The 15,093-nt window shown below is 48.3% G+C and overlaps 1 protein-coding gene across 7 annotated transcripts in view; it reads left to right on the forward strand.

Moving 5' to 3' along the window:
* Positions 1–15,093, forward strand: part of BCAS1 (brain enriched myelin associated protein 1) — a 78,624-nt gene that overhangs the window by 48,452 nt on the left and 15,079 nt on the right. For 4 of the 7 annotated variants that reach the window (XM_045832734.1, XM_045832731.1, XM_045832736.1 and 1 more), the window contains 2 exons: positions 2,871–3,047; positions 8,223–8,264. In XM_045832734.1, the coding sequence (XP_045688690.1) occupies positions 2,871–3,047; positions 8,223–8,264 (219 nt within the window). The remainder of the gene's footprint in view (positions 1–2,870; positions 3,048–8,222; positions 8,265–15,093) is intronic. The other 3 variants (XM_045832735.1, XM_045832733.1, XM_045832737.1) reach the window with 1 other exon arrangement.

Genomic DNA, 15,093 nt, shown 5'->3' on the forward strand with positions numbered 1-15,093 from the left:
CTCCATAGAAAATGCTCATGGGTGAATCCGTATTTGCATAAATGTGTTAGGAAGCCACCCTTCAATATCCCTACAAGCTTCTTTTGTCCTGTAAAGAAAGAAAGGGGTAAGTGACAGATATTTCAATTAGAGAGAGAAAGTTAAAAAGTAGTGGTACCGTGTGGGGGAGACAGTTTGGCAACAGCTGGAGGGACAGCAGAGATCTCTCAGGAAGGACTAGGGCTGAGCTCCCTCTTGGAGATTCGGCGAGCAGGGGGCCTTGGAAGTGTAAAGTGACTGCCCCCAACCCCAGATCTGCATTCATGATGACATTCATGTCATAGCCAGAGTCCCCCGGCCATCCCCCCCTTCAGTGGACCACCCAAGTTCAAGAGCCCTAGGACTTCCCCAAACCATTGTCCTCACATCCTGCCACTGATTTGCATGTTCGGGTGGGACAGGATTCTGAAACTACTGAGAAGGTGGAGAGGAAGTGTCCAATTCTGAGATTCCATATACAGATACGAGAACTTTTGAGTTTTGCCTTGAGTTACACTTAATCTATTTTTTTTACGTAAAAGTCAAATAAGGGGGCAATTCCCAAATGTTCTTAATTCTCATTGATGTAGCAGTTTGGTAGCTCTCACTGGCTCTTACCTCCATGTCTAGGAGAGTTTATTTATTTTCATTTTATTATCCTGTTGCCCAAAAAGATGGGAAAATAGGACCATTGAAGCTGACCAACCATATTTTATCAATGAACCTTGTGCATGATTATAGGAGATGTGATTCTCATTCTTCTTGTTTCATTGAAACCTAGGACAGAAAAGAAGAAATCCAAAAAAAAAAAATCAAGAATGAAATGTTACCTTCTAGTTTCGTTCTTAAAAAAAAAAAAAAACAATGGTTACCAATTCTGGTTAATACCTAGGTTCATTTCTCTATGTCTCAATTTTCCTTCCTATAAAAAAGAAGTTTTGGCTTAAAAAAAAGTGGAGAAGCCTGGAATTAATAAATGAAATAATTTTATTGTTATAAAGCATAATAAGGGTGTCAGCTTTCCCGGGCTGAATGTGAATCCTTTTTTCTCGGTGTCATCACATGCAGCGCCTCGGGGTCAGACATTCTCACATGTCCCCCAAACTCTGGGTGACAGCACGCACACAGGGCTGGGCATTGTTTGAGAATGTTTCTTCCATGCCTGAAAATGCCCCCTCCCCACTTGGGTCCTCCCAAGGGGGCTGACCTCATTTCCATTTCCAAAAAAGAGTTTGGTTGAAGTCGACCATCAATCCTGCCGATGTCATTCCGGTAGATGCTGGATTGCTGAATGAGCCCTCGCTGTTTTGATCCCCAGTCTGTTGCCTGGTTACTTACACTTCAGGTGCGGTGGTACCCTGTCCAGCTCGTGGCTTCCTGGGCGTTGGGCTCAGCCCATTCAGCCCAAGCCACGTGAGGGTTACAACACAAAAAGCCCCCGCATTCTGAAGTTCTGGAGTGTCTACCTCTCACTATCAAAACGCACACAAAAAAAAACATAGCATGTGGCTTCAAATGGTCCAATTCATGTTACTTGCAAACCACCCTTTGGAGAGGTGATGCGCTCTGTGGCGACTGTGCCAGCTAGGAGCCCAAGTCCAGCCCAAGCTGAGGCTGGCTGTGCCCCTTAATTACTGTTGGGCAGATCGTGGGCCTCGGGCTCCCCGCCCACTAAAATGTGGGCATTGGACCAGAAGGTCTCTACGTCTCTCCCCAACATCAGAAATACTACAAAACTTCCTGAATTTTCCACACCTCGGTTTTACTGCTAGATTTTTTTTTCTTGTCGTCTGAAAATGTAGTCAACGATCGGGCGTCTCTGGAATTGAAAGAGTTTATGTCACAAGCTCCCGGAGCAAAAATCATAAAATGGAGATTCTTAAGATAAAGAGGTTGGGGCAGGTGAACGGAGTTTTACAATCTGTAACGCCAGTATTCGCTCGCGTCCGGGCAAACTGACACCAGCATTATGCTGACTCTTCCTTTATCCCAGACTCGGGAGAAGGCAGAGTGTGGGAAGTGACAGCCCTGTCACAGAGGAAGCCACAGGTCCCAGAGTTGGACCTCAGCATGACCGCTCCGCAGGGGAGAGGGAGAGAGCGGAGGAGGGAGGAAGAGAAGGGGAAGGGGAAAGGGAAGAGAGAGAAAATAGGGGTTGAACAAGTGACGTTTGACGTTTTAAGCCAACTACAATTTATTCGATGACATCTAATTTAGAGGCAGAGGCGACACCTAAACGTGCAGAAATGGGGTTTGCGGGTCTCTCCCAGCTGTGGACCCTGTCGCCGAGTCCCCCCCCCCCCCCCCCCCCGCATCCAGCTGTCTTACACTGACTCAGCGCCTCCATCGGTGACCTCCCAAGTGGAGTGTGGGGGCGGGGGGCGGGAATTGGAGAAGGTATACTTTAAATTGCATATATTTTAACCCTTCTTTAATGGCACAGCTGGGTTAGTGCAACCGTACTTGTCTAGAATGTTAACAGACAGGCCTGCAGCAGCGGAGGTGTGCGGTCACACCGTTTGTACCGAAGGGAACACAACCCGTCCCCAAAGACCAGTGGCCTCCACGGCAACTAACATTCTAACAGCCTCTTCTGATCGCCTTGCCTCCTAATGGTTTACTTACATCAACACAATAAATAATGTCCTATAGATACCATCTCCAAAAATGAAACTGTCTTGACTTTTTCCAAGACTTGAACACAGATCCACAGTCCTAGTGGCATGTGTGGAAAATACGGAAACATTCAAAGAATAAAATGAGCACGCATAACCCCCAACCTATGTGTATAAGAGACAGAATTTTGACTTTTGAAATCTGGAGATCATTTGGATTTTTTTTTAACTCGATAGGGTGCTGAAAATTCACCCACCACGTCAGCGGACCTCAAGTCAGACAAAGCCAGCGTCGTGCCCCAGGAGACCCCAGGGGCAGCCAAGAACCCCGCACCCACAGACACGCCAAAGGAAGGCACCAAGCAAAAGGGGGGACCCCCCTCCCTGCCTCTGAGCAAACTGTTCTGGAAAAAGGTAAGTCCTATTCTCAAGATGCGGAGAGCGCTTGGGATGGCTTGAGCAATGATTTCTCTTTGAGCCCATCTGTGAATTCAGCAATGGCTGGAGTTTCTTTTTCTCCTCCAAACATGACTCAATGATAGCCATGGAGTGGAAGTCGTACTGATTGACTCCTGGGAAGGATGAAGCGGTACAAACATGTGTTTCATGGGAAAGGAAGGGAAATGAGCAACCAGAACTTTTTCATTCTTGGAATCACTCTGCCTCATGACAAAGGGCTGTGGTATTGTGTGATTTCATTTTCTTTCGAAAATCAGTTCTTACGTATTCCGCCTGGTTTCCCCTGAGCGCTGGGCTCTCCATTTCCCCAGCCAGATACAATCAGCCCCTAGAAGCACCAGATTTCGTTGCCGTTTTGAAAAACCAGGGTGTCCACCCAGCTTCCCACCGGGGCAAGCGCACGCCGCCCTCAGTGATAGGAAAATTCAAACCACAGGCTGATTTTTTCTTCCTCTCTAGAGTTAAGGAGTGGTGCAAGGAAACGTTTTGGGTGGGGCTGAGTCATTCTGAGAGCGCTGGCTTGACCATCCTTGCTGAGTGAACTCCAGCTGCCGCATGTTCCCAGGTCCTGCCTGTCTTCAGTGTAGCCAAGAGATGAGCAAGACGCTGTGGGTGAGGTGGGTGGTGCAGTACAACTCGTAGAGCTGGGAAAAGCGAATTTAGTAATTTCATCACAATCCATGCCCCTGGGCCCGCAGGGCTGGGCAGGTGATAAAAACAGATGCCAAGGTGGAGCTGGTGTATTCTCTCGTCAGGAATCCAGCGGGACCTTCCCCATGTGCTTCCCGGCTGGCTGTCTGGAATTCTCCCCGCTCGGTTCTGTCCAGAAACAAATTCCAACACGGTGAAAACACTGGGTGACGTCATTTGGCATTCGGGTCCAATCCTCTTCCCTCCCCAATCCCTGATGACTTATCTTTAAAAATCTTTTATCAGCACTATGGCGCGGGAGACAGTTTCCCAGTGAGTCACATACATATGTGCGCGGCAAGGGAGATGAGTTAGGTGACCCATATTCAAACGGTTTGGGTTTTATTTAAATATATTTACGTGTAAAGTATATTAGGCAAAATAGAACTGGCACAGTAAGCTGAATTTGACATATATTTTGTGTTTAAAAAGTAACCCAACTAAAAGGAAAGCGTTATGTAAATAATGGTGCTGATGTTAAGTAAGGCGTGGTAAATCTGGGTCCTGCAGAAGCCGACACCAGGACGGAATCGAGGCGCAGAGGTTGTCTGGAGGGAAATGAGTGTCAAGGACAAAGGGCAGGGGCAGGAGGAGGTAGGGAGAGCCTGCCCACCACAGGGCCAGTCTGAGACCTGTGACCTGTCACCTGTCAGCTGTGACCTGTGATGGGAGGGAGGGAAGAAAAGGGGAGAAGGTCCCTCAGCCCACGTGTGGGGTGAGCCAGAGGGAGTCTCAGAGCACACACAGCCTGTTCCTGGAGTCCCGCACTGGGCAGGAACCACTGGGCAGAAATGGCCCCAGCCTGGACCAGGAGCAGCCAGGCAGATCACTGACCTCAGCATCACCATGCTGTCCTGGATTATGAAGGCATGACAGCCCTAGGCTGTCCCTACAGGGGACTCTGAGTGCCACGCTCCCATGGCCGCCGCAGATGGCACGTACTACACGGCCAAAAGCGCACGGGAGGTCGGCGAGGGGCGGATGTTTGAGGAACCCTTGTGTCAGGGTTAAAAGTCTGGCGTTAGATCTGACTTCGAGTCCCCGTCCACTGGGATGAGCCTCCGCTTCCCAAGGCGTACAATGCAAATACTAACAGCACTTGCCTCCTGGAAATGAAGCAAGGGTTAGATGAGATAACAGCGCGGCAGGCACAGAAGTGGCTGGTGAACGCGGTCAGTCGCTGTTGCCGGGCGTCATCCACGTGGCGTCATCCACGTGGCGTGGGCTCAGGAGGCTGAGACGCTGACCAGGCCCACTTCTGTATCTCTCCGTGCCGTCCAGGTTGGCGAAGCATCCAAGCTGCTAAGCCTCGAGGTCTTTATCTCTCTCACCTTTGGGATCCGTCAGGGGTACGTGGGGGTGTCTCTGAGATTTAAGTTTCTCCCCTTGCACATAAAAGGCCGGGCTGCTTGATGCCTGTCTCCCTAATAAGAGAATCCCACTTATTGCGGTTGCACTCTGTTTTCAACATTATCTGGCTTTATTTCTTCCGTAGCTTATAAAAACAATGTTAAGAGAAACTAAAAAACTACCTCACAAGACGAAGTCACGTCTTGCCTTCTTTTCCCCAGTCAGAAAGAATGCCTCTGTCTGGCAGTAAAACGGGGAAGATTCGCTCGTGTGAGAATATTTCCGATTGGCTTCTCTGTGCTAAATGCTTTGTGTTAAGTAACTGGCGTCAACACGGGCAGGTGGCTGACCTCTTAAAGTGTACAATCTTGTGGGAAATGAAAGGGACGGTTTGTTTTCTTTTCCTTCAACCAAGTTTTAGTGATTAAGTCATTCTTGTAAAAGTTTTGAAAAAGAGAGAGAAGCGCAAGAAAATTCTAATGTCTCCAGTCACTAACCCCTAGTCCCAGCTGCCCCAGACCTGGGATCTGAGCAGATTCTCTCTGACCGTGTGCCGGGCAGCAAAGGAGAACAGGAACCCGGCCTCTCGCCGTCCACATTTGAGTCCTTATTCTAACTGCATGTTGCAGCCACTGCCGACGTAAAGGCGACACACCGAGGTCCGTGTGCAGACGTCCCCAAAAGTGCAAAATGAGTTTGCGTGGTTCTTAGACACCGTCCTAACATGGAATCAGTCGCGTAGTGTGAAATTATCTCCTTTTCTGTCCAACTCCAGTCCCACTCAGAAGCAAGTCTTTTCTTGATGTGAACTGGCATCTCTCCCTGCGCTAACACTGGCCAATCTCCCCTTTTAACAACGACTTCATAATAATTAGAATTAATGAGCGTTTTTGTTTTAGTCACTGGAGCTGTTTCTTGCCTACTTCTGCTTACGGCAAAGGATGTTGATATTACAGTCACTAGAATGAGGTTTTCTTTTTAAATATGTTCATTTAAATGAAAAAGTAGTCAATTTAAAGAAAAGTATCAAGTAAACAGAGGGGGCGTATGGGCAGGTAAAAAAATCGTGAAAATCGTGAAAACCGTCCAAGTTTGAGAAACGCTCCATTGGACTAAGTCCCCAAATAAGGAATGTTTTGCTGCAGAGTATGATTTTAAAATATGAAACAGCGAGTTCTCTGGGCACAGACAATTTTTATAATGCCCATTTTCGAGACATCAGAGAGATCTGGAAGTCTGAGACCATGAAGGTCACAGGAACATCAGTGCCCAGAAGCAGCCCCTTCTGCCTGTCACCGTCACCCACCCCAGGTCCCCAGTGTCGTCTGGGATACAGCGAGCAGTTGATGTCCAGGAACTTTCCAGACACAGGAAGCCAAAGACACACACGAGTCCCGTTACGACCAGCTGGGAAAGGAGGGAGGCGGGGCAACCTGAAAACTGCTCTTCTGAAATGGTGGGAGGATTTTCCCAGCCTAAAGTGGACCGTTTATTGACCCTTGAAACTTCTGCAGGTCAAGTTGAAGGAGGCCTGCCTTTCAGAATATTGTCTCATTCTTTACCTGGTCATAATATTAAACAGCATGCAACTGGTGTCCAGGAGAACGGGCCTACTGCCAAGGAAGCTACACTTCCGGATGTTCTGGGATTTCTTGACAGTCAGAAGCTTCCAGAAAGCCCACACTTCTTTTCAAGGACGTGTTTGTGCCCAAGTAAGCTTCTCAGTATGAGAAGAAGATCAATGGAAATAAATAATCCACAGAAAAGACCTCATCTAGGGAGAAAGCAAATGCGGTAGTGGAGAGAGAAGCCCACACCATCACACACGTGCCCCGCCCCCACCAAAAAAAAAAAAATGTGTTTCTGATCCTGGAAGTCATTATGGCAGAAGGAAAACTTGGTCCTAAGAACCATTTCCACCACCTTTTAGCGGTACCACCTCAGACCAGTGACTTCACCCCTCTGTGCCTCCGTTTCTTGCTGAGTAAATGGGGATCACCATACTTACCACTGGGGGCTACGTGAAGCAAGAAAACACACAAAGAGCCGAGTGTAAAAGATGTATTTGTACATGTCAGTTCCCTCCTCCCCTCCCGCTGGATGGTTTGAAGGTAAAGATAAAAATAGGACTTGGAACTAAATAGAACTAAACTCTCCTAGGGAAGAGTTCTTAACCTAGAATCCAAGAAAAGAGGTGCAAGAGTCTATGAACACCCTGAAATAATTTCCCAAATATGTTGTTCATGTTTATTGTCTGGGAAGACAGTCTATATCCATCAAATGAATCTCCAAGCAGTCTGTCAACAGCACCACCCCCCCCCAAAAAAAGTTTAAGAATGGCTACAGGATGGATGCAGAGAGGAGTCCCAGGGCTGGAGCTTGGAACTGTTAAAATGGTCTTGGCATCAGCTTTTGAGAGAATTGGGATAATTCCTCTCCTATCTGGGGCAGGACAGGGAGTAACGGTGTTTGAACTTGGATGTGCTGGGCCCCCGCCCACTACCCCTCCAGAGACGTGTTTTAACTGAGTGCAGCCTTGACACGGTGAACTTGGCCCCACCCGAGGGCTGATGTAAGAAGCAGCTTCTGATGCTGGACTGTGCTACGGTCAGCACGAGGCTGAGGACCCTGCTTGTTAGTGCCCGCTTGCTCTCCGAGGACCCTGGGATGAATGTCTCTGGTCCTGCTGCCAGGATTTTCCTGAGCAGCCCACTTGTTTTGACCTAACAGTGCCCGCGTATCGCGTGATCGCTCGTAGTTCCCTGGTTCCGTCAGCGACTGGAAAATGTCTGGGTGCACGTGTCACTTACAGCCCGGAACGTGGTTCGTGTCTTCTGCTGTGGCCCCTTCCCTCGCTCCATCCATGTCCTGGCTGCATCTGGATGTTTGCTTTCCCACCATAGCACCTGAACACACATAACATATACGATCTCACTATATCGTTTATAGTTGTGTGAGCCTCCTTCCTTCACGTTCTTTTTTGGAACAAGACACGCACATCAGCGACGTCCAGGAATTGCGCCGGGGGCGCTGTTCGCCCTGATTCCTGTAACATTCTGACTCTCGCCTTTGTTTTTGTCTCCCCTTCAGTCAAGTAAAGAGGATTCAGTCCCCACAGGTGCAGAGGAGCATGTAAGTGACACATTCGATGGCAGACTCATTCCATCCTCACCCTCTGCATGCTGCATCTCGGCCTGGAGTCCCGTGCCCTTGCATGCTCCCAGGGCTATGCCCCCATCTGCCGTAGACTCTTTCACCCTTTTGCGGGACCGGGGACCGCCGGGGAGTGGCTGCGGATGGGTGTTCGCAATGCCCATTGAGTCGCTGCAAACTAAAGGCAAAATCGGCACACACGCTTTTATGACCTGTTGTCCTTTAGGGGCTGAAAGAGTCTACTAAACATAGGAACATCCTTCTACTGCCTTCGGGGACAGGGATGCCGCTCCCTCTGCCTCATTCTGCTCTGACTGCTTCTTTCACCGCGATGGGCCTGACAGTGCAGACTCTCTACTAACTGCGGGTGGTACCCAGGCCAGGGAGTTGCCCCAGGCATGAGGACATCTCGCTGCAATACACGCTGACACTCTCGGTCCGCGAGTCGGTGCCTGAGAGACGGAGGTTCAGCTTCCCCGTCTGTTGGGCCTTTGTCTTCTAGAGCAAAGGCCAACGCTTTCAGCCAATGCACTCAGGTCGGAAGGGGATGGCTCCCAATGGGACGCCACGAAAATGCCTCTTTTCAGAACGCCTTCCAGAGAGTGAAGACATTGGCCTCATGTGTTTCAGACCCAAACAGCCGCTCTGTGCCCTGAAAGAAGTGGAGGGTCTTGGGGCTGTTTGATAAGGGGGGCTAAAGGGGACCCACCGGCCCTCGAAACAGAGGCTGATCGCTATCGTTTTGCCAAAGCAAAATACTTCCCACTCCTTCTAGGTGTTTCTTGCTTACTTGCCCAAGATAGGGCTTGTGTTTCCATTTTCACTTAGTTGCTAGAACTGAACAGATGTTGAAAATCCAAGTACGTTCCAGAAATACTGTCTGTAGTGAGGAGTGGAAATTAGAATATCTATGTTACAGTTCTTGTTAAGATGAAGACCTTTGAAACCTGCTTCATTGTTGTCATTGTTTAGCCATCTCTTCCCCCTCCCTCCCTCCCTCCCTCCCTCCTTTGGTTTTCCTTTGCTCCCCTCCCTCCCTCCTTTCCCCCCCATCTCTCCCTCCCTCCTTCCAAGCTTCATAGCTCAGCAAAAGCCACATCTCTCATAATCCCACAACACTCTCATCCATTTCCTGCTGTACCTGGAGAGTCCCCATTCTGTACACCTGCAATTCTGTGAGCCTTCCCCCCACAAACTTCACATTGCAAGCTGCAGGTTCAGCCTGCAGCACCCATGAGCTCTGTGGTCCTGAGAAACATTTTTTGCAGAGAAACTTCCTTTGGATGTTTGCAGTTGGCAGCTGCCTGTCTCCCAGGTCTCTGGGATGCAGTGTTAATCTCTAGCGGGCAGATTTCTAGTGTGACATGTAAGGCAGAAACAGAAACATGAATGAAATCATTGATACCAAAGGTAAACACAACGACTGCTAGAGAAATGAAAGAAAGCCGAATATTTTCTCAAGAAAATAAAGAAGCATGATAAACATTGCTTTCAATTGCTTGGCCCCCAGAAAGAGTGCTTCTGTGTCTAAGCTTTAGCATTTCGTCTCCTAACTGACAGCCCGCTAGTTGGAGGGAAGGAGGCCAAAGAGGGGGTCTCGGCCCCATCACCCCCAGGCTGTGCCACCTCTCAGGCCTCAGTTTACTCATCTCTTCAATGGCCACAGTAATTTTACCCTCCCCTTAGATCTTTGTGACAATTAAGTGGATAATGCACATAATGTCCGTACTTCAGTGCCAAAGCGTAGGAAGAAAGACCTCAGTAATTCAGGGGTCAGCAAACTTCAGCTCCTGGATCAGTTGCGACCCATCATCACCTGTGGTGTTATGGCTCGTGAGCTAAGAATGGTTTTTTACATTTTTGAATAGTTGCAAAAATCCAATGAAGACTAATATCTCGTGACACTTGAAAATTAGACGAAATTCAAAGGTCGGTGTTTATGAGTAAAGTTTTATTAGAACACGGCCCCACGCATTGCTTTGTGTAGAGTCTGTGGCTATGTACATGCCGAACCTGTTGCATTCGGTGGGTGTGGCAAAACCCTTTGCAGGGGAGGTGGGCAGGCCCTGCAGTCTTCTTCAGTTACAATATTAGGAATGAGCGTCCCCCGTAGTCAATAATGACGTTTCCTCCTGAAATTACACATCTCCCAGCTGACCCAGTGCCCACGGGGGGTGTACACCAATTTCTTCCTCCCAAACAAAAGAGACGGCATTACTCCAAACAAGGGGTACGACTCTAAACCTTCACAACTGGACAATGAGGTGTTCTGAACCATATTATGAAAGTTCCTTAATGGGTGACTTTTGTTGGATAAAACATGGTTGAGTTTATTTTGTTAAATTTCTCTACCACAAGTTTCCAGACCAGTAAGTCCATCATGCAATGCAAAGCAAAGGACAGAGAGTGATTTCAACATTCCTCCAACTCTGTCATGAAAAGAAAAATGAGGCCGTTGTTGCCCATGGAAGTTTAGTGCATTCCTAGAATGAACTTCTGATCCTATCAGAAGTAAAACCTACCTGTCTGACCACAGAAGTTATTGAATCTTCCCGTTGTGGGCTGTTAGTTAATTGAGTTAATGTTTCAACTAAAGGGAAAAACATCTTTTCTTCCCAACAACCTACTAGAACAAGGAAACACGTATTTCTGTTGCTTGTCTCTCTCAGTGAGTAAGCTCTCAGTTCCAAGTAGGAAAAAAAACTCAACCTGGATTAAAAAAGAGAGTGGCATTTATTGGCCGTCATCACTAGGAAGTAGAATTCATTTCAAATAAATCTTGGCTCAGCCTCTCGCTTGGCCCAGCCTTCCTGGACTGGCTGTAGTTTCAGGTTTCCGACATCATATCGCCCAGTGCAGAGTAAGGGGGGGACTGATCGAGTAGCAACCCTCCCTGTCCTGAATTTGTTCCCTTTCATTGGCTCAAATGAGTTCCCATGCTCCGTTAGTCAGCTTTTGCCAGGTTATGCGGCAGGAACAAGCAAGCCCCAAGTTTCACTGGCTTTTGACAGCAAAGATGCTTTTTTCCCCTTGCTCATGCTGCATGTCCGCTGTAAATTGGCTGGGAGTGGGGGTCCTCATGACCTCTTCCTACTGAGATGTAGATGGAAGGAGCAGCCCCTTTGACAAAGACATACAGTTGTAGTGGCAGAGAGAAAACAGAGCCTCGAGTGAAACTTGAAACGGCTCCAAAAATGTCCATTCAGTCGTGGTTTCCATCTCGTCTGCTCACGTTCCATTTGCCAAAGCAAGTCACGCAGCAGTGAGCACGGCTGTTTAATTCTTTTACAGGAAGAGGCAGTGAATGACCAGGAGAATAATGCATTTTGTCACATGCCGCCGCCCCTGAACCCATGCGGTCAAGGAGCTAGACTGTGTGGATGGGCTTAGACTTGCTCAACTGACTTCATCCAAAACACATCGTCTTCAAGTTAGGGAGGCTTGCCTCCCCTACAGCCAAACTAGTGCTGCGAACAGGACGAGGGAGAAGAGCTGCTGGGTAGAAAAAATAAAATCTCTACAAGGTCTTTGCAATCAAATCATCATGCTATGAATCAAATCAGAAAGAATCTAAAACAGATTCTAAAACAAAAACTTCTACTACCAATATGATTACGTCGTATGTGAAGTTTAAGTGGAGGAAATTGATCTGGCTATAAATCAGTTTCTGAAACTCACAGCTCTAGTAAAAGCTGTGCAAATCAAATGCATGCTAAGAGTAAGTATGGAATAATATTTGAGGCAAAAAGTGAAAATATCTTTTACCACAATGTGTATCATTGTGCAACCTCTGACTTCCCCTACTGACATCAAGCAAAGGGGATTTCATTCTAAATTAGAGCACAAATCTGATTTTAATTATGTCCATTAAAACATGCAGATGCCATCATTTATTCTACACAAGGAACAACTTTTTCCAAAGCCATGGCCTGGAAGGAAATCGCAAAACTAGCCAAATAAAAATGGAATTCTTATGTCTCTCCATGCAAACGAGCTCCTAATTTAGCTCAGATCCTTCTGGATTTCCCCACTGGGTTTTCCTTGGCTGCGGAAAGCCCACCTCTTGGGAGTCCCTAAGAATGGACTCTGGTCTAGGAGGTATGACCAGCACCTGTCAACCTTAAGAAAGACCAAGCACCTGGACCACTGGCAATCCGATAAGGTTGACTTATGAAGGTATTGCCATAAAATTGGGTCATTTTATTATGTGAGTAGTTTTCCCTCCAGGCCCTTGCACACATGAAACAATGTGCTGCTTCAAAGACAGAATAATTCTGAACCAGAGACAGTCCGTCCGTCTCTGTTCGTATTTACCCAGGGAGCTTTCTCATTTCTCCACCTTTCTTTCTTTGATCTTAGGCAAGGCTGGCAACTACTACCCATGTCCCCAGAATTTGATCGTGATTAGTCTAAGCCAATAATTCCATATTCTTTACCAGTAATTAGCCTTGGAATAAAAACGTGACCCTATTTTTGGCCAATGAAATGTACCCTGAGGTAGGGGATTCAAACACAGAAGTTCATTTGCAGCAAATCTTCGCTGTGATCTTCCTACCTTCTTAGGACAGTGGGTGAAGGATGTGATGCCTGGACCTGCAGCAGCTACTTTATATCCATGAGGTAGCAGATAGAAGGCTAAAAATCCAGCATGCCAAGGATGGCAGAGCCAAAGGATAGGAAGAACCCAGGTTCTTGGAGAAAGTGTGGAGCCACGAAACCCATCCCAGAACTTCCAACTTTGAAACATTTTGTTTCATATCATTATTGACCAAGTCATTATTAGACATCTAGTTACTGGTAGACAACTTCATCCTCATTGAAACGGCTACCTACCTGTGGTGTGACTTTGGCCGGTCACTCAACCATTCCGATTCCTTATCTGTAGACAGAGATAATGTTATCTGCTCTTACCTCCGAAACTGTTTACTGAGGTTGTACATTAGAACTACCTTGCACAGTAACGGGTAGTTATTAGTGTCATCTCTAAATAGTGCACAGGCGTACTGGGTGGTTCCAGATAATCCGTGCCCATGGAGTGGAATACCCTTCATAACAGCCCCAGCAACAGGCAGTAGCATTAACTAAGAGTTTCCTGTGTACCAGGCACTGTTCTAGGAACTTGACATGTGTTGCCTGATTTGATTCTGGGAACAGCTTTCCAGTGTATATGCTGTTCCCAGTGAGAAATGAGAAAATACAAGCACGGCCCCATTGAATGGGGACCCTGGCTTACTCAAAGCCCCTGTGGGGGGCAGAGTTGAGATTTAGACCCAGGCAGCCTGGTGCTAGATGCTACGCTCCTGATCACTGTGTCAGCTGCCTGCATTTCGGGCTCCCCCCAGGGCCCTTGCGGCTGACGCTTCCTTCTCAGAGATGCAGTGGAATTAAACCGGGCCTGCCCGTGGAAACCCATGTCCGCGTCAGACCGCCAGGCCCAGGCTCTCATGTGGCTCCAGCGTGAGCCTCAGGTCTGTGCCTAAAGCCAGGACCAGGCCACACACCCTGCGGCAAAGCCTCCTCACCAATGTGCCTTATTTGGCTGGTCCAGTGCTGTGATTCTTCGGGCACCTCCAGGCACAGCGACTTGTCCTTTGTTCTGTAGAGTCCCCAGTGCTCCCTTTTGTCTCCTGTCTCATCAGTCCCGGCTGAGATCACCTGCCGAAAGCCAGCTTCTTGGTTCCTGGGGACTTTTGAGCATGTCACACCCCCAACCTAGATCCTTGTCTGCAACTCGAAAATGCTAGAGGTCGTGTCAATATTTTAAGAAACAAAAGGTGGGGAGAGACAGCTGGGACCGCACTGCCTTATTTCGGGGTGTCCCTGCATGCTGATTTGCTGATGGGCAGGCACCTTCCTGCTTCCGCTGACTATGCAGGGAGGAAGGGTCGCTCTCCCTGGGATCGTTTGGGTCATATACAAACCAGCGGTGTATTCTGAACTGAAGGACAAGAAGGCGGTTTCTCCACGAGCACACTGTGCTTCTGGAGAGAAGTCAGTCCCCTCCCCCTACTCCCTGACAGCAAGGACAAGGGCCCAAGGAAGCTGGGCTCTGGTCCCGGGAGAAACTCTGAGGCAGGGAACCGCAAACCCATATGTCAGGGGCCAGACAGCCCATCCTTTAGACTTCACAGGCCACACACCGTCTCCGGTGGCTGTTAAAAAATTGTTGACAACTCTTTAAAAATGTAAAATCCATTCTTAGCTTGGAGTCCGTCCCCCAAACAAATTCAGGGATGGGTTCGGTAGGGGTTCGCCAATCCCTGCCAGGGCAAACAAACAAACAAACAAACGAACAATTGTGAAACCCTCTCCAGGCCAATTCAGGCTGTCCTATTGCAGGGGCCGAAGCAGCTGCAGGACCTGGCCCAGACGTGGGGCCATTGGACAGGATCTGTGTCGGGGTCAGAGTGCAGGTGACTCGGACCCCGGGCCATGTCCCATGCCTGCCCCCCTGTCCCACCACAGACGTTCAAGGGACACTGAGACCACTGGATGCTTTGCTGGGGGCCATAAGCAACTTAGCCAGAGTTTGCATGCCAAGTTCATTTCTCTTCTGAAAGCATGAACTTCTGCCAAGCAACAAGGGCGAATGACTGGTCTGGGGTGCGGTGGGAAAGGCATTCACGAGGAGTCTATTCCATTCATGGAGTGGCTTTCCCATGATCCTTTGCGCGGGGAGGACAGTCTCTCCACAGCTTCAGGGACCTAAGATGTGGAATGAAAGTTGTCATGGTTACCATCTCTAAAGCTGGACCCTTAAGACAATGATTACCCTGATCTGCACGCAGGCCAGGTGTCCTTTACCTTT

This window comes from Phyllostomus hastatus, unplaced genomic scaffold (genome assembly GCF_019186645.2).
Source record: "Phyllostomus hastatus isolate PE091 unplaced genomic scaffold, TTU_PhHast_1.1 phas_contig_17, whole genome shotgun sequence".
Classification (NCBI taxonomy): domain Eukaryota; kingdom Metazoa; phylum Chordata; class Mammalia; order Chiroptera; family Phyllostomidae; genus Phyllostomus; species Phyllostomus hastatus.